Below are 27,705 nucleotides of genomic sequence, written 5' to 3'. Positions count from 1 at the left end.
GCTGGTCAGCCCAGGCCCACAAGGCAACGGCGGCAGGCAGGCCGCATGGGAGCCTGGGGCTCGTGTCCCTGGCTGAGGGGCCCTGACTCAGAGCAGCAGGGGCTGAATCGCTGTCTGCTTGGTGATTCCTTCCAGTAGCCAACAGGAAATAAGGGGAGCCCCTGCCCAGAGCACCTGCCACTTAATGACTCACATTCTTATAAACCTTGAGGACCACTGGGGAAGGGTGGAAGTCCATCTGGTACTCGTCCACCAGCACAGAGAGGCGCCGGATCTCCTCAGCCATCGCGGTGGACACCTACAGCAGAAGCAGCGTGCTGGTTAAGTGTCAAGGAGGAATGTGGTTCAATTCTGCAGCACCAGGAGAGAGTCTAACAGACTCTAACACACTGGATATCTTTCCCCTCACCCATGCAGTGTCCTCAGCTGATCTACGGAATTAAAGTTTTTGAGGTAGAGGGGATATGAGAGACTGGCTGACCAAACACCCCTGTAAGATATGGAGGAGGAGGCCCAGAGAAGGGGGGACTTGCCCAGGGTCACACGATAGAAGAGCAAACCCAGGAAGGCGCCACGTTCTTGAATCAGGGCCACGACTTCCTCCTGGAAGGCTGAGGAGCCCCCAAGGAATAGGATGTCTGCGTTTTCACTTTTCTAGCTCCCCAGCCTCTACTCGGAGTCCAAATCTCCCCAGTGTGCTTCCTCTCCCACTTCTCACCTGCCTCTCAACTTCCTCCGTAATCTGCTTAATTCGCAGTTTGTAGTCTTGCGCCAAGAGCTCCAGCTGCTTGTCAATAAATTTCAGCCGCTCCTGCCGCTCTTCTCGCATTTCCAGGCAGTAAACCCTGAAAGAAAGAGCTCTGGTTACGCGACGCAGGTCCCCACGTGACTAAGCAGAGAAGCAAGAGGGGACGCGGGGAAGCCTGTGTGGGCCCCAGCGGCGATCCTGGCGGTCCAACGCACGTCCCCGGAGGCCTGCTCTTCCCCTTCCCAGGTATGAGGGAGAGACGGCGCCGACAACTCACTCAAGTTTTCCAAATTTGGAAGACGTGGTGGTGACAGACAGGGGAGGGCGCTTTCAGGGGCTTTAGAACAAGTTCTGCCAATTAATATAGAAAAAAATCACTAGTATAATCAAGAAAAAGAAAAAAGAGGTACTACGCTACCCAGAAGCCTGGCCAAATTCCCCAAGTCTGAATTACTGATGGGGTCAGGGAAATGGGAGTTCCAGCATACACTGCTGGTGGGACCTCGGATGGGTTCAGATGTTTCAGAAAGCCACAAGTAAAACTGGGTAAAACTGAAATGCATATACCCTAAGAGGAAACGTTCCACCTCCAGGAATTAATGCTAGAAAGACTCTTGCAGATGTGCACAAGTGGACACACAGACTGGCATCCACTGCAGCAGGGTTTGCAATAGCAAAATAATGAAATCTAAAAATCAATCTACAGGAAAAGGAGGTACATTCACAGTGGACTACTCAATAGCAGCTAATAGTCCTAAACTCCATCTACAGGTACCAACAAGGACAAAGGGTAAAAACGATGCTGAGTGGAAAGAGAAGCCAGGTGCAGCATGATCCTGTATCTGTACATTTAAAGCACTTGCAGAGCAACATTATGTATTCTTCAGAACTTACATAAAAAGTACTGCTTAATGAATGACAGGACTACACACCAAATTCATGATTGCAGTTGCCTCTGAGGAGTGGGCAGAGGGACACTGGGACAGGGGCTGAAGAATCAAAGGGTATTCAACATTTTTTTCTGTGTTGTTGTTGTGGGTTTTTTTTAACATCTTTATTGGAGTATAATTGCTTTACGATGTGTTAGTTTCTGCTGTATGTCTTTTATTTTAACTTAAAAATAAAGCAAATATTGTCAATTCTGTGCAATGGAAGCACGGTATGTTATTCTCTGTATGTCTTTCCTATATTTTAATTTCTCCAAAAAAAGGGTATTTTTAAGAAGTATGTCCTGGGGCTTCCCTGGTGGCGCAGTGGTTGAGAATCTGCCTGCCAATGCAGGGGACACGGGTTCGAGCCCTGGTCTGGGAAGATCCCACATGCCGTGGAGCAACTAGGCCCGTGAGCCACAACTACTGAGCCTGCGCGTCTGGAGCCTGTGCTCCGCAACAAGAGAGGCCGCGATAGTGAGAGGCCCGCGCACCGCGATGAAGAGTGGCCCCACTTGCCGCAACTAGAGAAAGCCCTCGCACAGAAACGAAGACCCAACACAGCCATAAATAAATAAATAAATAAATAAAAATTTAAACAATAAAAAAAAAAAAGAAGTATGTCCTGCTTCAGGCTCTGAGAACGGCTGCAGCGCTCGGCGCAGCGCTGGGCCAAGGCCGCCAACGCGGGCTTGTGGGGAACCTCACTGCACAGGCCAGGTGGGACGGACAGACGCCCCACGGCCTCCTCACCAGGCTGCTCCTCGTGGCTCGAACGGGGCCTGGAGGGAACCCTGAGGCTCCAATCTGGCGGCCAGGCTCTGGCCCTGGGCCGGGTCCAGGCAGGGGTGAGGCGGTCACTGCCACGCTCCCTCCTGTCACCTCCGGGGCTCTTACCGCTGCTCCTGCGCAGCGATGTGCAGAGAGTCCATGATGAGGCGAACAGCCTCCGCGATCTGCTTGGCCCGGACCGTGTGCTGCTCAAACTTGGTCTTCACAGCCGACTGGGAGATGCACTCCTGGAACAGACAAGAGGCACAAAGGGAGGCAGAGGCCACCGGCGAAGGGCCAGGCTCCGGCATCCACTGCCAGGGACACGTCTGGAAAGGGCCGGGGAGGCACAGAATCGCCAGACACCAGGATCAAAGGCTTGTGCTCACCTCAAATCTCCTCTCAAAATTCTGAAACTCAAGCATCCTCACTTGAAAGCCTTCTGCAAGAGCGCCCCCTAGGAGAATTGCACCACATTAGTCCAGAAATAACTCGCAGTCGAGAGCTTCTCACCCAGGGCTCTTCTCACCACCTCGTTCTCAGAACTGTTTCTACTGGCTGACTTAGTATGAGACCCAACGACTCAAATGTTAGGGAAAAGCAAGAAGCTGGTTCCATCGTCACCTCCTTCGGGCATGCCCTGGGCCTTCTGGATCCTGGCGTTGAGCACCTCCTTGGCAGACACAAAGAAGATGCGGTCTCCAGCCTGGCCTCGATCCACCACGGCCAGCTCGTCCACCAGGAAGCTGGTACAGCGCTCCATGTGCTGCCGCCGTACCTGGAGCCCAAGCAGATGGGCGTTACGTGAGCAGGCAGGGTGCGGGTGGGCCCCTCCTGATGGAGCCCGCAGCCCCCAACTGTTTCTTTTCTAAAACACAGATAATCTGTTCACACAGCTCAGGGTTCAAAAGGTACAAACACACATGCAGCGACCATCTCCCACCATCTGTCCTCCAGCCACCAGGCTCCCCAGAACCCAGGTCACAGGGGTTCCCTGGGGTACAGCCTGTCAAAGACAGCTGGTGCATCAACAAGCTGAAATGCTTACACGTGCCCCAAATTGCCTTGTTAGAGCCTACAGAGTGTCTCACTTTGGCGCCCCAGAAGGAAAGGAACCTGGGTGGGGGGGGGATTGGTCAAGAAACCTACACCTGGACTCTGTACTGACAAGCTGAGTCTTCCCTGGGCCTCGTTTATTACATGAGTGGCCGCACCCCAAAATCCCTCCTAGCTCTGAAGCCCTAGAGTTCTACTGCTGGAACTTAAAAGTGATGACAGCCTCTTGCGGACACCTGCCACGTGCCAGGCCTTTTCTCAAAGTTAACAGATTTCATCCTCTCAACAACTCTATCTATTATATCCAACTCACAGGTGAGGATTTACTGGAGGGGTTAGGGAATTCACCAGTCACACTGCCCAGCGTCAGCCTGCTGACTACGTGCTTTATCATCACCCCATATCACCTGTCTGTTACTCCTTTTTCCTTCATTTCACGCATAAAAAGTAAAGCATTCTGAGCTGTCAGTAAGAACCAATTATTCTTCACTCCTCTTTTAAGCTTCTTTCCTGGATGTCTTTCTAAAGCTAAGCCTGTTCTATAATGATTAATTCTTTATGAACTAAAGAGAGCAAGCAAGGGTGCAGCAGCTAACGTGGTAGGGACGTTTCTCAGACCGGGAAGAAAGTCTTTTGAAGAGTAGAGGGGTCCGGGAAAGCAAATGGGAGAAGTGAAGGGTTTGCGTTTTGTTGCTGCTGTTGTTTTTTTTTGCCGCACCACGCAGCAGGCAGGATCTTAGTTCCCGGACCAGGGATTGAACCCGTGCTCCCTGCAGTGGAAGCACGGATTCTTAACCACTGGATCTCCAGGAAAGTCCCAAAGAGTTGTTTTTGTTTCTTCGTTTTGTTTTTGTTTGGTTTTGTTTTTGCCACACTGCACGGCTTGTGGGATCTTAGTTCCCTGACCAGGGATTGAACCTGGGACCTCAGCAGTGAAAGCACTAAGTCCTAACCACTGGACCGCCAGGGAACTCCCACGAAGGGGTATTTTTAAAGCCATCAGCGACCCCAAGGAACAGCCGGGACTTCTCTGGTGCTGAAATTCATTCAGGGATGTGGCCTGGGAGAGCATAAAGAGGGACTGGGTAGACACATGGGGTGGCATTCCCCAAACTGCTGGGTAAAGAGGCACCCACCTCCTCCATGTACTCAGGCTCCGAGGCAGACGCGTCCCAGCGGTTGTTCAGGATGAAGATGTTAGGGCGGGACAAGCGCTCGCTCACCTTGTGGAAGAACTGCTTTTCCTGGAAGGGGGGGAAGACCTCACTGGGGGAGGAGCTGTGCCAGCCGAGGCCCTGCCAGCCCGCCCCCCCAGCTGGGTCCTCGGAGTGGGGGAAAAGGCGGAAGAGGGGTTACCGTCTGCATCAGGGTGGACTCTGAGTTGGCCACCAGCACGAACACATCAGCGTCCAGGCAAAACTTGTCAATCCAGCTATCCAGCTCTGTGGTGACATCGATGCCAGGGCTAGAGGTGACAAGGATAAACTGTCACCAGACACACAGACCATGGGCCCCATTCTTCCTGCTCTGAACAGACCTGAGGCAGCCAGGCAAAGGAGGAGAAAGCTACAGAAGGGAGAGAAATTGGGCCTGGCCCTTATTGGAGGGATTTTTACTTTTCATCTCGTATCCTTCCAGACTGTCTGAAAATGTGGTTTTTGCCATATGCACCTATCACCTTTATAAAAACCTAATGATCTGAATTTTACTTTGGGGGTATACAATTAAGGTGAAGTTCTGTATTTATGTGAGTCTGGCAAGCACCCTAGCACTGCATTTCTTGGTATAGTTACAGCCTGTCCAAAAGCAGGAGCAAAGTGTCCCTTTGAGAAAAATAAAATACAACATGGACCTCACCACCACAAGCTCCACCCCCTGCCCCCAATAAACACACTAATGTTGGGTTGAGGCTGAGAACCTTCCCAACTTTTGAGCACCTCCCTATCCCTCTTTACAGACCATCACTGGGACATCTTCAGGGCCCTGACACCTGCCCAGGGATACAGTAACCAGACCCTGGAGGAAATCCAAGAGGCAGGAAGATTTGGTTGAGCCAGTCTGAAAAGCAATATACTTAAGCAGAGCAACAACAGGACCTAGGGGATCCTGGCCTGGATGATCCAGAAATGGAAAGCTGGTGCCCTCCCAGCTTGGACCTCCTGGGGAGGCTCTTCCCTCTTACCTGTCCATTAGCACAAGGTCATCCTTGAGAAGCGGACACTTGGAGTTGGGCCACATCACACTCACCAGGCTGCCGGCATGCAGCTGCTCGTCCTGGTGAAGGGCGTGGGCCAGCTGGTTCACAGTCTGATGGGGGAGAAGGGAAAGAAAGATCAGGGCCGAGGAAGAGCCTCCAGCCTGAGATTTCCAGTGCCATGTGGCCATAGCACGATGGCCTGAGACTGCTGCCTGATCTGCTACCCCTTTTTCTTTCATTTCACACATAAAAAAGTCAAGAGCTGGGAGCTGTCAATAAGAACCAACTATTCTTCACTCCTCTTTTGAGTTTCTTTCTTGGATGTTGTCCTAAGGCAGAGGGTTTTCTGCATTAATTAATTCTTTATGAACCAAAATGAGCATCTGGCCCCAACCAAGAATGCAGCTGGCTCTCAGAAAGATGAACACACGCAAGCCCCGAGCTGACGTGTCAGAATCACAGAGCAAATGCAGGGATCGCTCTCTGGCAACATGCCAAAGAACAAGGCACATATGCTCTTCATCACAAAGAGAAAAGGCCTGCCCAGCAATTCACAAGGACTGTGAATCCAGACTTCAGGCGCTCCGGGTTTCAGACCCTCCCTGAAGCTCTCGCAACTCCCAAGCAGCCAGGCTAGGACAGGGCCCCCCAGACTCCACCGCAGTGGAGGGCACTGCCTTCTCCTTAGAGCTTCCAGTGGTCCTGGCACAGTGGATGCACTGGCTGGTCTAAGCCCGGATTTAACCCACCAGCATGCCCAGGAAGGGCTGAAAGCCGGGCCGGCGCTGCCCCCTCACCTTGACATTCCTCTTCTCCTCTGAGCCCTCCGTGAGGAGGAAGGCCTCGTGGCCATCTGTGCCCTCCACCCGCAGGAAGCAGTTGGTGGTGTGGCCGATCCCGGAGGGCAGCACTTTGTCCCAGAGCATGGCATTGATCACAGTGCTCTTCCCGTTGCTCGTCCTACGAGGAAATCCTGGCTGTCAGTGAAGCTACCGCTATCTGCGCCTCAGGCTGTCACTAAGAAGTTACAGCCTGCAAGATCAAAGTCTTGTCCTCCACAGTGATGCGGCGTGTGCCCAGACAGGCAGAGAGGGCTCTCTGTGTTTACGAAAATGCTGGACAAACACCCGTGACCCGTGTCTGTGATGTGCTCCTGGTTCATCACGGCAAACCAGGCTACAAGGGGCCCCTCGGTGTGGCGCCGGCACGCAGACGCTCTCTGCCCTCAAGGGAGCCCACCACCGAGCTTGAGGCTCTCAGCATCACTCTGGAGACCACCTGTCTGACTCCGAGGGATAACCCACCCCTCCTCTTCTACTTGGAACCACTCACTCACCCCCAGGGTGGCTTCCTCAGTCTGAGTGACCTCAGCTGAATGCCCCCAAAGTCCCTGGTTTTCTAGAAAAGGCCAATTTTGCTGCTCTTCTCCCATCACGCTCCTCCCAAACATGAAGCCCCGCCTGTCAGTCCCAGCTGATAAGGGCCGGCTACAGGGCAGATGGCTACAGGGCAGATTACTGTAGCATTCCTGCCCGTCACGCCCCTTTCTGACATTCTGGTTCTTGAAAACAGCTCTACTCTGCAGACTCATCTCTCCAGCTCACCAAAGCCAGGGCCACAGCTCTGAGGGGAGGACGCAAAATGACAGCCCGGAGGTCTGAGGGCCGCCCCTGAGGTGATCAGGGGCAGGGGTGGCAGAGTGCCAGTTCCTCAGGCGGCCACTGTGCGCACAGCATCCACCCGTCTGGGTGTCTTTTTTTTTCCTGTATTGGGCTTTACTTTTTTTAAAGGTGCTGTGGTATAACAAGAAATATGTTTGGTCTTTGTCCCTAGTTCCTGGCACAGAGCTCCTAAAACCCTTGGAATTTCCTGAGTGGTAGGAGTGCCTTTAGTTACTCATAAGGAGCCCCTGTTGAGCACACCTGTTTATGCTAGTGAGGTGACTGAGGTGGGGCCCCCAGGCAGCCTCAGGATGGGCTGGTCACCAGAAAGACCAAGTGATAAGAGGGTTGGGACTTTCAGCCCCACCCACTGACCTCCAGGAAAAGGAAGGAGGGCGCTGTGGATTAAGCTCCATAAAATCTCTTGAACAATGAGAACTGATGAGCTTCAGGGTGGAAGGCAGTGCACCTCAGTTCCACAGGGACAGAAGCTCCTGTGCTCAGGACCCTCCCAGACCTCACCCTGTGTACCTCTTCACCTGTATCCCTTACAGTATCCCATTATTTATATACTAACCAGTAAATGTAAGTAAATGTTTCCCTGAGCTCTGTGAGCCGCTCTAGCAAATTAAGAGGAGGAGGTCGTGGGAACCTCTGATCTACAGCCAGTGGGTCAGACGCCCAGGTTTCCGAATGGCACCTGAAGCGGGGGCGTCTTGAGGGACCGGGCTCTTAACTTGGGGGGTCTGCCGCCACCTCCAGGCAGCGTGTCAGAACTGAGTTCACTGTGTAGGCCACCCAGTCAGAGCCCACCGAGAACTGGAGAAGTCCTTGGTACTGTAGCAAACATTCCAGAGGTGCCTACCAGACCTCAAAGTGCAACAAGAAGGATATCTGAGGGCTAAAAATATAAAGCATTTAGAAGAAAACATAGGGGAAAAGCCTCATGACACTGGGTTTGGCAATTTCTTAGATATGACATCAAAAGTATAGGCAAAAAAGTATACATAAATTGGACTATATCAAAATAAAATATTTCTGTGCATCACAGGACACAGTTAACAGAGTGAAAAGGCGATCTACAGAATAAGAGAAAATATTTCCAAATCATATGTCTGTTAAGGAATTAAATCCAGAACTCTTACAACTCAAAAACAAAAAACAAAAAAACCACACCAAAACGACATAAAAAAAAACCCCAAACAACCCAATTTAAAAGTGGGCAGGACTTGAATAGACATTTCTCCAAGTAAGATATACAAATGGCCAACTAACACATGAAAAGATGCTCAACATCACTAATCACTAGGGAAATGTGAATCGAAACTACAAGAGATACTACCTCACACCCATTAGGACGGCTACTATCAAAAAAACAGAAAACAAGTATTGGGAGGATATGGAAAAACTGGGACCCTTGTGCACTGCTGGTAGGAATTAAAATGGTGCAATCACTAGGGAAAACAATATGGTGGGCAGTTCCTCAAAACATTAAAAACAGGGGACTTCCCTGGCAGTCCAGTGGTTAGGACCCTGAGCTTCCACTGCAGGGGGCACAGGTTGGCACGGGTTCAATCCCTGGTCGGGGAACTAAGATCCCGCATGCCGTGCAGCGCGGCCAAAAAAAAAATTTTTTTTAAACAGAATGATCATATGGTCCAGCAATTCCACCTCTGGGTATATTCCCAAAAGAATTGAAAGCAGGGTCTCAAACAGATGTTTGTACACCCACGTTCACAGCAGCATTATTCACAATAGCCAAAAAGTGGACGCAACAAGTGTCCATCATGGATGAATGGATAAACACGATATGGTATACACATACAATGGAATATTGCTCAGCCTTAAAAAGGAAGGTATTCTGACAAATGCTGCAACGTGGATGATTCTAGAGGACATTATGCTGAGTGAAAGAAGCCAGTCACAAAAAGACAAATACTGTGTGATCCCAGTTACCTGAGGCACCTCGAGTAGTCAGACTCATAGAGACAGGAAGGAGAATGGTGGTTGCCAGGCGGGTGGGGAGAGGGGAATGGGAGTTGTTACTTAATGGGCAGAGTTTCAATTTTCCAAGGGGAAGAAGTTCTGGAGATGGATGGTGGTGATGGTTGTACAACAATGTGAATGTATTTAACAAAACTGAACCGTACACTTAAGAATGGTTACGATGGTAAATTTTACGTTATGTGTATTTAACCACAGTTAAAAATAAAGAAATAAGCAGGAGAGCACTGCACTCTGAAGCATGCCAGCTGCTTCTCTGCCTTGGGGCCCTCAGGCTGCGATCCCACACAAAGTGCCTGCCTCCCTGCCTGCCCCCAGCTGGGAAGAAAGAAGGTATGAGGGCTTTGAGACTCACCGGCCAAAAAAAGCCACTTTCATGTGCCGCCGGGCGAGCACCTCGCTGATGCCCCTCACTTTGGACAGGTAACCTCTGACGTCCAGAACCTGTTCTTCTGTCGTAACAGGGTCCAGTTCCGCATTCCTGTAGGTGTCTGGAGGTGGAGATTGAAAATGGCTCACCCCACGGTCAGAGTTCCACAGTCACAAGTCTGGAAGGCAGAGTCCACCACCACGGCTCCCTGCTACTCCCTACTGTGGGCCGCAGTGCAGTTAAGAACACGGCTTGGGGGACTTCCCTGGCGGTCCAGCGGTTAAGACTCCAAGCTTCCACTGCAGGGGGTGTGGGTTCGATCCTTGGTGGGAGGACTAAGATCCCGCAGGCCACGCAGCCAAAAAAAAAAGAACACAGCTTGGGAGCAAGACTGCCTGGGTTCCAGTGCAAGAAGCGCTGGCTCTTACCTCTTCCTGGCTCTTTGTGACCCCAGGCAAATGAACCTTCCTGGTCTTAGTTTCCTCACCCTTAAAACACAGATAACAACAGTACCTACTTCATGTGACTAGTGAAAGGATTAAATGGATTAAAACACAAAATCGCTAAGAATGGGGGCCGGTACCTAATGAAGTTTTATGTTTTTTACTTAACAAATACTTACCAAGTTCTCACTATATGCCAGACACTGTTCTGATCACTTTTCTTTTTTTTTTTTTTTAATTTTTATTTTATTTATTTTTGGCTGTGTTGGGTCTTTGTTGCTGCGTGCGGGCTTTCTCTAGTTGCAGCGAGAGGGGGCTACTCTGTTGTGGTGCACAGGCTTCTCACTGCAGTGGCTTCTCTTGTTGCGGAGCATGAGCTCTAGGCAAGCTGGCTTCAGTAGTTGTGGCACACGGGCTTCAGTAGTTGTGGCGCATGGGCTCAGTAGTTGTGGCTCAGGGGCTTAGTTGCTCCGTGGCATGCGGGATCTTCTGGATCAGGGCTCAAACCCGTGTCAGTTGTATTGGCAGGCGGGTTCTTAACCACTGCACCACCAGGGAAGTCCCTGATCACTTTTCAAATACGGTCTCATTTAATCCATGGCATATACCCATCAGAGTTAGCAGATGGCAGAGCCGGGATTGGGACCGGGTCCCTGTGCACCTTCACGAGGCCCTGCCTGTTCTGGCCCCGCTCACTGCTCCAGCCAGGTCTTGGGCACCCGCTGCCTCGCATGCTGCCTCACCACATCCCCACACTCGCCACTGCTCTGGGCTTTGCTCAGTGCTTCCCCACGCCCCTCCCCCACTCTGAAGAACTAACGCTCCGCCTTGGGGTGCTCTGGCTCTTTCCCACTTAGCCTGCCCTGACCACCCCTGAGTCAGGTCCCCTTGTTTATGCTCCCACAGCACCCTGTACTTCTCCTATCTTAGCCCTTATCTAACCACAGGGTAACCGCCTAGCTCACCTGTCTGCACCACCTACCACGTGAGGTCCAAGCTGTCTGATCCCAGCACCCAGCGCTCAGCAGGTGCACAATGTTCGCTAAGCAAAAAGATACTAGGATCACTGCATTGCTTCTTCCCAGGGCCCTTGACAGGCAGATGGATAACATACTAGGACAGATGGGAGCAACTGAGCAAGATCCTGACCCCATCCCATCTAGTACTTACACGAGGAAGGTCATGAGCTGGCTGGACAGCAGACGGGTGTTTGCCCCTCAGCACACTCTTGCTGCAATGGACTAAATGTTTATGTGCCCCCATGTGATGACGGTATGATGGTACAGCTGACCCTTGAACAACACGGGGGTTAGGGCGCCGACTCTCCACACAGTCAAAACTCAGCATGTAATTTAGTCAGCCCTCCGTATCCACGGTTCTGCATCCACAGATTCACCCATGGATTCTGTACTACTAGTGTATTTGCTATTGAAAACAATCCACATATAAGTGGATCCACGCAGTTCAAACTCATGTTATTCGAGAGTCAACTGTATATAGAGATGGAGACCCCATGCCTGGGATTAGTGCCCTTACAAAAGAGACCCAAAGAGCTAGCCAGCCACTCCTGCCGTGTGGTTACATGTGATGATACAGAGAAAAGACAGCAGTCTAGGAAGCTGGCCCTCACCAGACACCAAATCTGCTGGTACCTTGATCTTGGGCTTCCCAGCCCCCCGAACTGTGAGAAATAAATTTTTGTTGTTTACAAGCCACCCAGTCTATGGTATTTCTGTTACAGCCTCCCAAACAGACTAAGGCACTTGTGAACCACTGGGCTGATAGGCCCCAGCACTGAGAGCACTCCCACAGCATCCAGAACACGACAAGTGCATTCCAGAGATGCCCAGCGAGCTTCCCCTGCAGCTGCTGCCACGAAAGGAAGTGAGCAAACCAACAAGACCTCCCCCATCCACTGGCCACCCCCTACCCAGACCCATCAACATTCTTCCCTTACGTGGGCACCTGGGTGTGGCCTTTGGAATGCGCCCCGAGGAAGCTGGCTCTTAAGCCTGTGGCTACATTTGAAAGAAACAGGCCGTAGGCCAACAAGCTCTTGTTACCTGCCCTCTAGAGCACAGTCCCAAGGCAGTAGCCATCCCCTTCGCTAGCCAGGACAACCCCAAATACATCTCAGGATCGCTCCAGCGCTTTCCCTCCTTATACGAGAGGCTTCATATTTCCACAAAAAGAGAAACCAAAACACCCACTCTGGATGCCGTCACACAAACACCTTCAGTGTTAATTAAGCCGGTGTTCGTCCACAGAACCATCTGAGTGAGTCAGAGCATCACAGAGGGTTAGTCTGGGCTCCGGCGGGACAGGGGCCTGGTCTGTCCCATCTCTGCAGGCACAGGGCCAGGCACACCAGAACTATTGCTAAACAAACAGATAATAAACTGGAATAATTACAACCACCAATCTGATAACCTTGAAATTCAAATTTTTAAATTTAACAGATACTTCGGGAACACCTCTCTTGCTTCAAGCACCACGCTGAGGGCAGGGCATAAAGAGTGCATTCTTAGTCCATTCGGGCTGCTCAAACAAAATACCACGACTGGGTGGCTTAGACACAACAGAGATGCATTGCTCACGGTGCAGGCGGCCGGAAGTCTCGGATCAGGGTGCCAGCCTGGTCAGGTGAGGGCCCTCTTCCAGGTGGCAGATTTCTTGTTGTATCCCCACGTGGCGGAAGGGGGCGAGAGAGCTTTGTGGGGTCTCTTTTGTAAGAGCACTAATCTCATTCATGAGGGCTCCACCCTCATGACATAATCCCCTCCCAAAGGCCCTACATCCTAACACCAACACTTTGGGCCTCAGGATTCCAACATGTGAACATGGAGGGGCAAACATTTACACCATAGTACTGGAACTATTTCCTTTCTTTAAAGGGAGCCTAAAGTAGCAGCCTGACATGTAACCCAACCAGAAGCCAAGGTGCTCCAGTGGAAAGCAGAGAGTGGAGAGCAGTGTGTCCCAGAGGCATTCCCACTGAACTTTTAGGGTTCTGCAGACTAGAATTTGGAAACCCCTGGTCTCCCCTGAGCCCCTCTTTCACAAATGAGGAAACCAAGGACAGATAAGATTCAACTACTGGGTCTTCACTGACAATCCCAGGACCTGGAGCCAAGGTGTGCCTTCTAGAGAGGGAGTCTGAGAAGCCAGTGGCTAGAGTTGGTGCTCAAACCTAGTGGGGCCCTGGGAACCAGTCCTTCTCTGCTGACAGAGCAGGGATTAGAGGTTGGGCTCAAATTAGTAACTAGAGGAAAAGGTACTGGTGACACAAGTTTCTTATTCATAGTCCTGTTGTCTAAAAATATCAGTGAGAGAACACCCTGGTCAGTAACAACCAACACCCGGACAGTGCCGGGACTGATGGCAGCCAGACCGGGCCAAGGAAAACACCTGGGCTTTGGAGTCAGAGACACCTGGGTAAAGGCCGCTGTGTCACTTACAAGGTATCAAACAACTCTCAAAGCCTCAATCTGTTTGTCTCTTAGATGAGGATACGATTCACCTACCCCTCGTGACTAAATGGAACAGAGTTCGTAGAATTCTTCAATGATAGGTCCCTTGTTTTCCTGGCCCAATCTCCCCGGAGTCCAATTCCACATGATTCCGAGAGCAGAGCACCGCTGAAGGTGACAACCCATCTGGTCATGAGCTCCTCAAGAGCAGGGCTGTACCCCCCATCCCCAAATCCTGCCACCTAAACACTGAAGCTGACAGGAGTGGGCCTGGCTGAGTGCGTTGCCTGTCTCACCTTCAAGGAAGGCAGCGCTCTCCTGGATGTAGGCCCCCAGCTGCTCAAAAATGCCATTGATCTTCTTCTTGGCGGTGACAAAGTGCTTGAGCGGGGAAGCATTCACTTCAGCCATGTGTCTCTTATCCTTCTTGACTGTGATGATGGAGTTGCATCGAGAGAAGAGCAGGGACATTGCGCTGCAAGAGAAAGAAGACACGTGAGCGAACCCAGGGACACCCAGCTCAGGACGTTCTGCTGGGGTGTAGCGGGGTGCAGCAGGGGGACGGGCACCAGCTCGAGGGTCCATCCGGAACATGGGCCCTCCAGGACTAGATCAGGGACAGCAAGATCAGAACCAGCACCTCAAGAGTAGGAAGGGACCACTTGGGCCAGTCTCCATGTCTGGAGACTGGAGTGTGGGCACCCAGGGCCCTGAGCTCAGGCCTAGCACTGGCTGTTCCCTGCCTGGTGAACAGGGACAGGCCTGCCCTCCCCATCTCAGAGGGAGACAGAGGGGAACCACAAGGTAACACACAGAGAAGCCCTCCTCCTAGCCTTATGCAAAAAAGAGCGACAGAAATCTCACTCATTTCCTATACATCACCCTCCTGAGAAAAAGCACTGGATATTGAAAGCAGTGAAAGCATAGTGACCCTCGAGGTCAGGCACTCCCACCACCCCGCCCTGGCTCCTCTGCTGCCCAGTCCCGATGGCCCTAATTCCTAACAGGTTTTTGCTTTTTGTTTTTATTTTTGGTTGCCGGGGAGGGGTGGAGGAGTGGACGGCAAGGAAGGGTGATCTTCAGATGAGAGAGGTCTACTTCTACAATCTACTTAAAAACGTTTACTTTTCTCTTTCATTATAAATGTGTACACTGTAGAAAATGTGGAAACTACAGGAAAAAAAAATCCACAACCCCACCATTCTGTGACAGGCACTATTAACATTTGCTTATCATCACGGTCTGTTTTTGTGTGGGTAGCTCTCCTGCTCTTATTCAACCACACACACATCTTTGCAGGCTCTTTTTCTTCACATGGCAATAACATGCGAGGGGCCGTGAGGCTTAACTCCAAAGCCCTAGAGATCTTTGCTCAAAGTCAAAAGAGGGAGACAGACCAGAGAAGGCGGTCCCCAGATGTGGCTAGGCATCCCTGGATCGTTCCTCAGAGTTCCCAGCTCGCACAGTGCCATTTCTTCAGCAGAGCCCTCAGACGCTGGGACGTCACAGGGAAAAGGCCTTTCTGAGGATGAGGGGAGTGTGCACAGCTGTGTGTGCCCGGTTGTGCCCTCCTCAACACTCAGCAATTTCTTGTCGGCCCCTCCCGCCCAGCCACCCTAATCACACCGCTCTCCACCAGACCCGGCACTCGCTCTAGCTGGGAAATGACAGCGCGCTGCCCACGAGTGAACATACAGGAGAAACTGCCAAAGTGTGTTGAACCAGTTCCTGAGAAGCAGAAAGAACATCTGGAACAAATGCATAATAACTGAAAAGTGGCCCTTAGGAACTAACCATCCCAAAGGGTGGGCAGAAAGAGAGACCCACAGGGAAATGGGGACCCACAGGTTTTGCCCAAACCTACCAATTATTTTGCGCTGTTCATGATTTCTGGGGAGATGAGAGAGGAAAGTGAGTGTGTGTCCTTCCTCCCCAGGAATATGCCACAGCTGGGAGATTTTCTAAGCATGGAGCCCACGTGTTAAGGGCTGAAATAAGAAAGACAGCAGAGCTCTGAGAAGGGGAACTAGGAAGAAAATAACCACTGGCTCCTCCAAAGCAGAAAAGGAGAGTACATTGAAATCAGGCTTACTGTGGCCCAGCAGGAAAGACTCTTAGAGAAACAGGGGATATGTGTAAGCAGAAGAGGAAAGTCACCGAAAGGAGAACTGGGTCTGGGATGGCATGATGTAGCTAGCATTATAGATAGATTCTGGAATCAGACAGAGCTGGGTTCAAATCGTGACTGTACTATTTCTCGGCTGTTTAAACCTCAGATGCTTGGATTCGTCACATGTACAAGCATGATATCACATAGACCGTGAGAAGATTAAAGATGACATGGCATGAACTCAAAGGTAGTTTTACATGTTATAAAACAACAAGAGTAATAAACTCCACTAGCAAGATCACAAGACTTCCCCCTGGAATAGCCAGCCTTCAGGGGAGGGCAGAGGCAACTCCACCACCAGCACGCCCACAGCTGCCCGACGGCTGCCATGGGGATCGGCTGCACGTCCCGAACTGCCAACCCCTCCAAACTGCTTTCTCTGCCTCTGTTCGTGCCTGAGCTGAGAGTCCATGTTGGTGTTGCACATGTTGCTTTCAGCCTGGAATCGTCTTTCCTTATTCTCCCGTTTGGCCTACTCCTCCTGTCCTTCTAGACCCAACTCTAGTGTCACCCCCTCCGTGAAGCCTTCCTTGACATCTCTGTGGAGGCCATGCAACCTTACCAGACTTTTGGCTTTTTTTTTTTGGTCATACTTTCTCCCTGTCTAATCTGTGAGCTTCTAGAAAGCCAGTCTCTAATACAGAGCAGTGACCTATTTCCATTTCTACTTTCCTCCTCTACAACTGTAAGAGACATGGTTTGACATAGTGAATGCCCCTAAAGGGGATTACCTTCCTACCCTTCCAATCCAGGAATACATAAATTTACTTTTTTCTTAAAAAGCAGCCTTTGGCTAAGCATCTGTTTCTTAGTATTTGGAGTTCAGTGAGTCAAGAGAGTTAAACAAATCTTTCAGACTCCAGAATGTAATGCTTCCAAAGAGCAAGCTGGGCATACACACGTGCACAAACGGACCACAGTTGCAAATACACACACACAAGCCAAGATAGGGCCCCAGCTATCTTGGGGTTCCACCTGCTGGCTTCCTATGCTTCTAGAGCTGGGGGAAACAGCTGGTTCCTGTTCCTCCTCTGGAAAGCCCTGACAGCCCCTACTTCACCGCAGGGCTCACAGCAGGCATGCAGAGCCAGTCCCCCAAGCACAGCTGGGCCAGAGTTGAGCTCCGGTGTCAGCTATACACTAAGTGGCACGCTTCAAGCTGTTGGGACCGCCTCAAAGTGCTCCTGAGGTCATGGTTTCAGAGAGTTTACGGCAGCATTTCCCAACGCGTGGTCCACAGAACTGCAGTGGACAAAAATGATTCCATAGCAGAATCAATTGGTAAAACACTATACGCTACAGTCCCCCTCCACTGGAGTACACGAGCACAGCAAAGACTCTGGGAAGGAAGGCCTGTTTAACTGTATTTAACGCAGCATTTCACAAATTTATCTGAAGAAACCCTTCTCCTACGTCACAGTTTTTAAAACCCTGACGATCAGACTTTGGGAAAAGCCTCATTCATCCTAGTAGTCCCCCACTCCTACCCCAAACAAGTGCTGGGGGCACAATATTAACAGATATTAACCTAAGACCAGAACCAAACCTAACTCTAAACTGAACCCACCAGGGACTTTCCTGGTGGTCCAGTGGTTAAGACTCCATGCTCCCAACGCAGGGGGCATGGGTTCAATCCCTGGTCAGGGAACTAAGGTCCCGCATAATGCAGCCAAAAAAAAAAAAAAAAATTAAACAGCTATTAGCACTCCCAGGTACTGAAAAGCTCTGCCTCAACCTAGGCTATTAGTTAAGGAGGATTAAGTGCCTTGGGTATAGGGACAGCAACAGCAAAAGTCACCACAAGGTGTGTCTGGATCCCAGGCACAGTCCCTGAATCCACACCACCTCTTCACCCAGTTTCATGCACAGCAACTCCTAGCAGGGAAAATAAAATGGATCCACGGATTGTCTGCTGGCACAACTGGAACGGAGGAAAAGCTGAGAAACTGAAACAAAAGAGTATGCAGGGTGGGCTTCCCTGGTGGCGCAGTGGTTGAGAATCTGCCTGCCAATGCAGGGGACACGGGTTCGAGCCCTGGTCTGGGAAGATCCCACATGCTGCGGAGCAGCTGGGCCCGTGAGCCACAACTACTGAGCCTGCGCGTCTGGAGCCTGTGCTCCGCAACAAGAGAGGCCGCGATGGTGAGAGGCCCGCGCACCGCGATGAAGAGTGGCCCCGCTTGCTGCAGCTAGAGAAAGCCCTCGCACAGAAACAAAGACCCAGCACAGCCATAAATAAATAAATAAATAAATAAATTTAAAAGTAAAATCACAGGTTTAAAAAATGGCAACTGTTAAAAAAAAAAAAAAAAAGAGTATGCAGGGTAAAGGGGCAGAGTAGACTCTCAGAAGAGCTGTGATAAGGAGCCAACGAACCAACTTCTGCCGGGCAGAGAAGGGGAGGGAGGAGCCAGCACAGCAGAGAACAAACGAGGGAGGTAGAGACTCATTCTTCAGGGAGCCCAGAGATCCCAGCCACTTTCTGAACAGTCAATCTCTAAACGGGCTCTCTCGGCAACCAGTGAAATCCTCCATGGAAGGTGAAAGGAACTACAGTCCTTTCCAACACAGGCTGGAACGCTCCAGCTCTGCGCAGAGATGACCCCATCCGAGAGACCTGCTGCTGGATGGCCAGCAGAGTACAGCCCTTTCCACTCCACCCGGATCCAGGGAGCCAGATGTCACAGCCACCCCACTTACTTTATGGATGGTGAGAGACCTTCACAGGGTGGCCATCATGGACATGGCTGGAGTCAAAAAGACGAAAAGAATCTGAGTTCTCCTCTGTCCTGTCTCAGGTTGAGGTTGGCTACTGATTGTGTTGACTCCACCAATTCTGACTTATTGGAAAGGAAAAGGGACATGTCAACAGGGCAGAAAAAAAAAGATGCCAAAGAAGTCTGATCAGGTTTAAAAGCCAAACAAACTCATCCCCGAGGGAAGCTTACTCACTGAGGTATTGGAGTGGCATGTGAGGAAGTGCCCTGGGGAAAAACACAACACACAGGTGTGAGGCCAAGCCCGGGTGTGCACAAACACGTGTTCAGACATGTGCTGGTGAGAAGCAGGGACCCTGGTAAAGGCACATCCAGAGGGGTGAGAGGAGGGGGCAGAACCAGGTCAAGGACTGGGCTTGAGGACTGTGGCACGGAGGATTAGAGATGGGAAGGTGGAGTTGAGAGAGAGAAGTGGAACTTACTGAAAGCCTCTATCTGCCAGATGCTGTAAAATATCTTACTTAATTCTCAATTCCATGGTGCAAAGAGAGGCTTGGAATACTTAAGAGATTAATGGACTGCTAGTTAAGTGGCCAAGCTGGGAATTGAGATATCACCTCCCGTTGACGGTAAAGCTCACGTATTTTCAATTACGGGAAGCTGCCTTACCCGACCCTTGGGGATGGGAAGGGTGACAGTCAGAGCCCTTTCTGGGAGGAGAGAAAGAGAGTAAATAGAGAAATTAAAGAAACAGGGCAATCAAGGCTTACAACAGACGGGAATGGGCAGTTTTGGCTTCAAGCATCCAAGCAGCTAATTATTCAACATTTTCTGTCTGCCCTCTGTGTGTGTGTGCTAGGCGCTAGAGTTAGAGATGGATAAAAAACAGTCCCTGCCCTCAAGGGGGCTTACCGTCCACTGAGAAACCAAACAAGAGACAACTGTGCGAGAGCAAGAAATGCCCAAATTTGGGGAAGTCAGAGCAGGGCGCCTACGGTGATGAACGTAGGCACCTATCATGCGCTGAATAAGTGCTGGCAAATACAGAGAACTGGATGAGAAATGGGGAAAGGACAGGGGTGGGATGTGGTGGTGAAGGGTGAGAAAGCGGGGGTGACAAGAAGCCTCAGGGGACCCCACTCCCGAGTCCCGCGTCCCGCCCCCTCCTGTCAGGGCCGCTGAGGGCCCGGCGGCGAGGCCGGAGCGTGGGGACGCCTGCCGGCCCGGATCCTGAGCCCCCGGGAAACCGGCGTCCCACAGGCCCACGCCGGGGTACTCAGGACTCGCCGTGCTGCCCCGGGCCGGGCCGGGCCCCACCACCCGACGCGCTCGCCCTCTCACCTTCACCTTCCCGGCCTCCCGGCGGCCATCATAACCCCGACGTCACCAACACGCTCCCCCCGGGGACAGGCGGGAGGAGGAGGCAGGACGCGCGCGTCACCAGCCGCCGCAGGTTCGCCGTTCTGGTCCCAGTGAGTCGGTGGACTCCGAGCTCAGCAGGTTCCACCCTACTAACCCTTATGTGTCAGGGATCAGCTGTCTCAGCGCCTGGAGAGGCGCCTCAGCGATCTTATTCACCGCCCAGGCGTCCCAGGCCGATGGCGTAAATTTCGGGTCTCCCGCTGCATCATGGGGGCTGTAGTTCCGCCAGGCGCCTGTAAGGGCTGGGGTGGGCGGGGCCACGAGCTGTCAAGGGGAAAAGAAACCAAGGGCGTAGATTAGCGGTTCCCGCTCTTTCGTTTGTTGCCCCAGAGCCTGACCCCAAGGACCCTGTCTGCTCTGGAATCCAAGCTTGCGTTTGGTAATTTTAAACAAGAGCTCTCAAGAGGAAGACAGGAAGCAAGCCTGGGCCTGCCGCCCTTCAATTGACTTTGAGGAAGTAAGAACAGCAACAGTCCCTGAGTAGGCTACCTAACATACGTCGTTTTGACCTTCACAGCGGTCCCAGTTGGCTCAGAGGGGAGATTACCCCAGCTCACATATGGCAGCTTACTAGGCCTCATTATGTGCCAGGCACTGGGACACGGCAGTAAACAGGCTCCTGATGGCCTCAACAACAGCAGGGAAGGCTCCAAGCCTGCGCTCTCAGGTATGGTACCCCCCAGCCATGTGTGCTACGAGCTCCTGAAATGTGGCCAGTGCAAACAGAGATGTGTAAGACTTGGTAAGAAAAGGAATGTAAACAATCTCATTGATATTTTTGTATTGTAAAATAATAGTATTTTGGATAAATTGTGTTAAATAAAATATATTACTAAAATGAAGTTCACCTGTCCATTTTACTGTTTAAAATGTGGCTACTAAAAAATCTAAAATTACATAAATGGCTCGCTGTGATATTGTGGTTTATAATAAGAACTATATATTTGGTCTTTGTCCACTGTGCCTGGCACAGAGCTCCTAAAGCCCTGGTAATTACCTATATAAGAGCCATGGGGGCATCTTTTGTCATAATATTTAGTTTTGTCCGCAGTTTCTGAAACAGCTTCAGAGCTATTCAAATAAAGGTGAAATGAGTGTCTTTTTGTTATTCACAACTGTCAACCACACCTGAGTTTATGTTAATGAGACAACTTTTGGGAAACTCCTAAAGATGGGGGCTGGTTGCCAGGGGAACCCAACCACATGATTAGAGGGTTGCAACTTTCAGCCTCACCACCCCTCTCAACCTCCTGAGAGAGGAGTTGGAGATTGACTTGATCACTAATGGCCAATGATTTAATCAACAATGCCTATATTCTCAATGAAAGAAATGTTCTTGTCCCATGGCAGAAAGAATTCAGAGATGAGACAGGGAGGTCAAGAAAGTAAATTGAGTATTTATTTAAGCAAAAGTACGCTCTCAAAGGGAGAGCGGGCAGACAGGTGAGTAGCTGCCCCAAGTTTTCTTGGCAAGCCGGTCATGTGGGGTGTACAAATGAAGGGGCGGAATATTCATTGCAGAAGGAAGGCTTGGGGGTCGTGTTCCCTGATTTTCATTCCAGCTCCACCTTCCCGAGGGGAGGAGGGATTTTTTTTTTTTTTTTGGGAGGAGGGATTTTTGTCCTTATTTACCCTTGATTGGAAGTGTCATGGTGCCAGTGTATGATGGGTATTTCTTATCTGCAAGGCTAATTTTTATTGTAATGAGAACATAATGAGCAAAAGGTTACATCTGGACACCGGAGATTCCCACCTTTCTTTGTCTGCCACCCCAGGATATGTGGTTTCCTGTCAGTCTGGAGGTTCCTGCTTTTCTCTGTCTGCCTGTGGACCCCAAGATGCATGGTTTCCTGCCATCTGGCCTGTGCTCCCCTTTCTCTGCTCACATCTAGCTACCTGCCTGTTTTTTTGGTGTATTTTTAAAAAAATAATTAATTAATTGATTAATTTTATTTTTGGCTGCGTTGGGTCTTCGTTGCTGCGTGTGGGCTTTCGCTAGTTGCAGCGACCAGGATCTACTCTTCGTTGCGGTGCATGGGCTTCTCATTGCGGTGGCTTCTCGTTGTGGAGCACGGGGTCTAGGTGCATGGGCTTCAGTAGTTGTGGCATGTGGGCTCAGGAGTTGTGGCTCGTGGGCTCTAGAGCACAGGCTCAGTAGTTGTGGCTCACGGGCTCAGTTGCTCCGTGGCATGTGGGATCTTCCCGGACCAGGGCTCAAGCCCATGTCCCCTGCATTGGCAGGCAGATTCTTAACCACTGCACCACCAGGGAAGCCCTACCTGCCTGTTTTAACACCTATGTAATGAAGTCCTCATAAAAAGCCCTGAACTATGGTCCAGAGAGCTTCCAGGCTGGTAAACAAGTGGAGGTGCTGGGAGGGTGGCGTGCCCAGAAAGAGCATGGAGGGCTTCCCTGGTGGCGCAGTGGTTAAGAATCTGCCTGCCAATGCAAGCGACATGGGTTTGAGCCCTGGTCCGGGAAGATCCCACATGCCGTGGAGCAGCTAAGCCCGTGCGCCACAACTACTGAGCCTGTGCTCTAGAGCCCACGAGCCACAACTACTGAGCCCATGTGCCACAACTACTGAAGCCCGCGTGCCTAGGGCCCGTGCTCTGCAACAGGAGAAGCCACTGCAGTGAGAAGCCTGAGCACCGCAACGAAGAGTAGCCCCTGCTCGCCGCAACTAGAGAAAGCCGTGCACAGCAACAAAGACCCAATGCAGCCAAAAATAAATAAATAAATAAGTTTATAAAAAAAGAAAAGAAAAAGCATGGAAACTCCTCACTCCTTCCCACATGCCTTGTCCTATGCATCTCTTCCATCTAGCTGTTCCTAAGTGGTATCCCTTTATAATAAACTGGTAATCTAGTAAGTAAACTGTTTTCCTGAGTTCTGTGAGCCACTTAGTAAATTAATCAAACTTCAGGAGGGGCTCATGGGACTCTCCAATTTATAAACGGTTCATCAGAAGCACAGGTGACAACCTGGACTTGCAATTGGCATTTGAAGTGGGGACGGTCTTGTGGGACTGAGCCCTTAACCTATGGGATCTGATGCTATCCCCAAGACAGCCTTTCTGTTTTCACTCAGAATTGGAGGACTGCTTGGTGTGGGAAAAACCCAGACACATTTGGTGACCAGAAGTGTCATTAAGTGGAGTATTGTGTGGAGTATAAGGAAAAACAATAAGAGTTTTTCCTCTACACTTGGATTTGTTGTTCACATTATACAGTTGTACCTCGGTATCCGCAGGGCATTGTTCCAGGACCCTCCCTGGACACCAAAATCCTCCAGTGCTCAGGTCCCTTACATAAAATGGCGTAGAACAGCCCCTCCACATGCAAATACGTATTTGGATAAGGAAGGCCAACTTTATTCCTACTGGACTGCACTGCTTTATAACCATGGTAGAATCTTGCCTACGGACACCTCAAGAGGCAAATCGTTAGCCTCTGGACCAACCAGCTTATCAGTTCCCAGTGAGGTTGGTCAGAGGTAGCTGTCCCACCCTTTCTGTGCTAAGTGAGCTAGAAGCCTCCCATCCTAAGAGTCAGACCCCAGACTGTGAGGCCACACTCAGACCCTGCCTCAGGGTGTGGCCAGGCCTCTAGATGTGGCACACACGGGGGTCTGTACTTGCCACCTTGTAGAGCAGCTGTTTTCCTCCTCCAAGCTCCCTGGCCTCCCTAAGGGGACTGTCAATACTCCAAGGGCACGAAGTGAATTCCATTTCCCTTCCTCGGCAGAATCTTGCCCAAGTCAGGAGGAGGCCTGGAGGTTCTCCCCCTTAAACATCTGTCCTGTCCATTCCCTCCTGCGAGCTCTGGCCTAGGCGCTGGTCACTTGCCTGGGCTGCTGCAGGAGCCTTGGAATCCATCCCCAGCCTCTAGTATGACCGTCCACCCAGCACCCTGCTTTCTCTCTGAAGCACTGCCTCAAGCTGTGAGGCCTCCAGTGACAAGGCTCCCCTAGCTTGGCTGGTGGTGTGATTGTGGGGCTGCAGGGCAGGGGTGGGGTGCATTCGCAGGACATCTTTTCCACATTACCTATTTCTATGTTGATGAACTTTTCCATGGTGGACATGAATTGCATTTGTAATCAGAAAAAGGTTAACAATGAAAAACAACCCTAAGACACACACACACACACACACACACACACACACACACACGTATAGCACAGACCCTCTCAGAAAGGACACCCAAGAAACAGATAAGGCATGGTCACTTCTGAGAACTGGGAAGCCGGGGGTGAGAGATGGGAAAGAGATTAAGATTTGCACTGTTTGAATCCACCATGGGTTTTTTAAACACAAAAACTTATCTTTAGAGGGAAGGGATAAATTAGGGATTTGGGATTGACACATACACAACTACTGTAAATAAAATAGATAAGCAACAAAGACCTAATGTATAGCACAGGGAACTATATTCAATATCTTGTAGTAACCTATAATGGAAAAGAATATACACATAACTGAATCACTTTGCTGTATACCTGAAACATTGTAAATCAATTATTCTTCAATTAAAAAAAAATTTTTTTTAAACTTACCTTTAGTATATATATGCAAAACCCCTGAATGACTCCAATTAAATAAAGTCCAACTCTCCTTAGCCGGGGAAAATGGGTTTTGCAATCTGACCCCCTCCACCCCACCCACACGAGCCAACCTGCTTCTCAGACCCCACCTGTGCCTTCCCAGCTCTAGCCCTTGACCTAAAGAGTGTCTCTGCCTATTGGATACCTCCTTCCCCTCCAAGGCCCAGCTAAAATGGCATCTGCTAGCAGGCTTCTCAGCCTCAGCACTACTGATATTTGGGGCTGGGTAATTCTTTGTTGGGGGGCAGGGATGCCTTGCAGGATGTTTAGGAGCGTCCCCGGCCCCTACTCACTAGTGCCAGCAGCATTCCACCCCCCTTCCCAGGGTGTGACAACCCCAAATCCCTTCAGACATTGCCAAATGCCCTTGGGGGCAAAATCACCTCAGGTGAGAAGCACTGTTACACACGCTGCTGGTCCTTCCTGCTCCCCACAGCAGTTCTTAAAACCATTGTGGCATTTATCACACCGGGTCCACAGTGAATTGCATTTGGTTTTTTGTCCTCACCACTGATTACAGGATGCCTGGCGGTGCGGGGGGCGGGGGGCAGGCAGGGACCAGATTTCTGCTGAAATCATATTCAAATCCCTGTCCTTACCACTTGTGTGACTTTAGGCCAATCACTTGGCCTCTCCGAGCCTACATTTCCTCATCTATAAAAAGGTGATGCTAGCCCCTACCCCAGAGGACTGCGTGCTGAGCCGGCCTGACATGCACGATGCCCAGCCCAGAGCAGGGACGGATAGAGGTTACTGCTTGTTATTAATAAATGCCCTGAAGTGTTATTGGTGCTACAGATCTGGTGCTACACCAGGGTATGGTGGGGCAGAAGTTCACTGTTCCCTGACATTCATGTTTGCAAGAAGGGTGGTCAGTGAAGGCTTCGGGGGAGGGTGACACCAGATTCAGATCTTAAGAGATGACACAGTATGCCCCAGGTAGCAGTGCCTGGCTTATACGGAGGGTTTATGGAATATACAAATGACATGGAGATCACATGTGACTGGGTGTGGGAAACACAAGTCACCCAATCTGCCTGACCCAATCTGCCAAGTCACCCACGGCCGGCCTTCCTTGCCAATCGTGAGCTGTTAAAGCTTCTCCCTGCAGACACCCGCCCTGACATGTATACACCCGCCCGCCCCAGCATCTCCCACTCAGTGGTTTGAATGACCTTTAGTAGAAACTCTCCTGTTTCTGACTGTCTGTCCCTCTCTCTGGAGGCATTCAAGACAGGGTGACACAGTGCAGTGTGTGGACACAGCACTCCCTGCTCTGCGCCCCCAGCAAGGGTCAAGTAGAGGATGGAGCTGTGGCATCCGTGCATTTCCTGTCTCCCAGGAGGTTTTCTGAGTCACCGTCTCCAAGGGACAGAGTTTTGCTCTCATGATAGGAGCCAGGGAGGATGGGGCTTTAGCAGTCCCACGGTCAGGGTGGGGACTTGAGTCCGATCCAGGTCTCGGTGTCAACCCTGAAGCTTGGAGCAGAATTCCCCGGGGCTGCAGCTCTGCCGGGGAGAAGCTCTGGGGCATGGCTTCTCACCCCGAGAGTCTCTCTGGGCAGCTGGGTCAGCCCCTCTTCTGCTCAAGTGTTGCCGGAAGAGGTTTTTCAGGAAGAGGAATGGGAAAGGACGAGTTGCTACAAAGCAGTGAAAGTGAACAGTTTCCCCCGGGGCTGTGTCCGGAGCACCAGGAAAGTCCCAGCCAAGGAGGTGTGCTCTGCCTCTAGCCTGTGGCCCAGTCTCTCTGATGGCGGCTCCAAGAGCAATGAGAGGTCAAGAGCCTGGAGGCTGGATCTGGTTCCCTGGGACCCTGAGGTCCCAGAGGCTGCTGGGCAGTGGTTGTTGACAAAGAGGAAAAGGTCTGTGGTGGCCGGGCCGGGCCAATTAGGGATCGACGAAGGAGACTGCGATGTAGCGGGTGCCTTTGGTGGTGGGGAGCCCCTCGTGGTAGTGCGTGAGTCGCCCGGGGTGCATGAGAGTCCAGCCCTTCCGTGGGGCTCGGACGGAGCAGTTGTAGCGCAGGAACCGACAGCCCCCGCCCTGGGAGACAGGAGGTGTCAGTTCCCCAACAGGAAGCACCAGTTCCCCAATGGGACGCTGGGCCCTTCCCCTACTACCCCCATTCTCCCATCTGAGCCATCACAGCCAAGGGGCTCTCAGCACAGCCTGCCTGGGGATGCCTTGCAGAGCGACGGCCATGAGCTGCCTAAGGAAGACACTCAGCAAAGAGCAAGGGTTCAAGAGCACTGGCCTTGCAGGTAGGCAGCACTGGGCACTGCCAACTAACTCTGTGACCAACCTGAACCTCAGTTTCCCCTTCTGGAAAATGGGCGTTAAACTGCACAGGGTGGTAAGAATTAAATGAGATGATACAAGTAAGAGCTTAGGGCTCAGTTTCTCAACCTCAGCACTACGGACATTTTGGGCCAGATAATTCCCCCCCCCTTTTTTTTTTAATTGGGATAAATACACATAACATAAACTTTCCCATCATAATCATTTTTAAGTGTACAGTGGTATTAAGTACATTCACACTGCTGTACAGCTATCACCACCATGGACCAGATAATTCTTTCTTACGGGGGGTGTCCTGGGCATTCCTGGCCTCTACCCACTAGATGCCAGTAGCACCCCCATAGTTGTGACAACTTCAGGTATTACCAATGTCCCCCCCAGGGAGGGGGGCAACATCACGCCCTATGAGAACCTTGATACATTGTAAACTCTCAAAACAATGATAGGTGTTTTTATGGGTGTCCTTCACAGTGCCTGCTCAGGACTGAGTCCCAAAAAGCTCTTAGAAAATAGTAGCTTAAGGAGTAAACGAATGAATGAATGGCTGGCTCCCTAGGTGATCACACCTAGAGGCCTTCCCTGGGGCCCTGAGGCCCTCAACTGCTCCTTCCAAAGCCTCATGTCTTCCTGGTTTCCCCAGCCCTCCCCTCTGGCCTCCAGCTTGTGCCCCGCACCTGCACTAACTCTGTCCTGTCATTCCCAAAGCTGCATCTTACTTTCAAGAATGATGAAAACCCTAAGCTTTTGATTACTAATAGCTATCATTCCTTGAGTACTCATTATGGGTCCATGTAAGCAATTACCTGGATGAACTCATTTAATTCTCACGATTCTACGGGGGCCTCTCT

At 51.0% G+C, this 27,705-nt stretch overlaps 2 protein-coding genes across 4 annotated transcripts in view; both read right to left on the bottom strand.

The window, feature by feature from the left end:
- Nucleotides 1–20,125, bottom strand: part of MFN2 (mitofusin 2) — a 28,006-nt gene extending 7,881 nt beyond the window's left edge. Inside the window, exons 1-14 of one of the 3 annotated variants that reach the window (XM_007169956.3) lie at nt 19,878–20,124; nt 18,772–18,803; nt 18,520–18,655; nt 13,946–14,124; nt 9,722–9,857; nt 6,499–6,661; nt 5,687–5,811; nt 4,861–4,969; nt 4,641–4,748; nt 3,073–3,226; nt 2,838–2,905; nt 2,575–2,696; nt 719–845; nt 194–298 (exon numbers count right to left, since the gene is read on the bottom strand). In XM_007169956.3, the coding sequence (XP_007170018.1) occupies nt 194–298; nt 719–845; nt 2,575–2,696; nt 2,838–2,905; nt 3,073–3,226; nt 4,641–4,748; nt 4,861–4,969; nt 5,687–5,811; nt 6,499–6,661; nt 9,722–9,857; nt 13,946–14,120 (1,392 nt within the window). In that variant the 5' untranslated portion in view covers nt 14,121–14,124; nt 18,520–18,655; nt 18,772–18,803; nt 19,878–20,124. Of the gene's footprint in view, nt 1–193; nt 299–718; nt 846–2,574; nt 2,697–2,837; nt 2,906–3,072; nt 3,227–4,640; nt 4,749–4,860; nt 4,970–5,686; nt 5,812–6,498; nt 6,662–9,721; nt 9,858–13,945; nt 14,125–18,519; nt 18,656–18,771; nt 18,804–19,877 lie in introns of all 3 variants that reach the window. The other 2 variants (XM_007169955.3, XM_007169958.3) reach the window with 2 other exon arrangements.
- Nucleotides 20,126–24,364: 4,239 nt separating this feature from the next.
- PLOD1 (procollagen-lysine,2-oxoglutarate 5-dioxygenase 1) overlaps nt 24,365–27,705 on the bottom strand; it is a 28,214-nt gene continuing 24,873 nt past the window's right edge. Inside the window, exon 19 of the mRNA XM_007169960.2 lies at nt 24,365–26,602. Coding sequence (XP_007170022.2) covers nt 26,447–26,602 — 156 coding nt within the window. The 3' untranslated portion in view covers nt 24,365–26,446. The remainder of the gene's footprint in view (nt 26,603–27,705) is intronic.

Source organism: Balaenoptera acutorostrata, chromosome 1 (genome assembly GCF_949987535.1).
Source record: "Balaenoptera acutorostrata chromosome 1, mBalAcu1.1, whole genome shotgun sequence".
Classification (NCBI taxonomy): Eukaryota; Metazoa; Chordata; class Mammalia; order Artiodactyla; family Balaenopteridae; genus Balaenoptera; species Balaenoptera acutorostrata.
The sequence above is the reverse complement of the archived record's forward strand: the minus strand, read 5'-3'. Positions and strand labels throughout refer to the sequence as shown.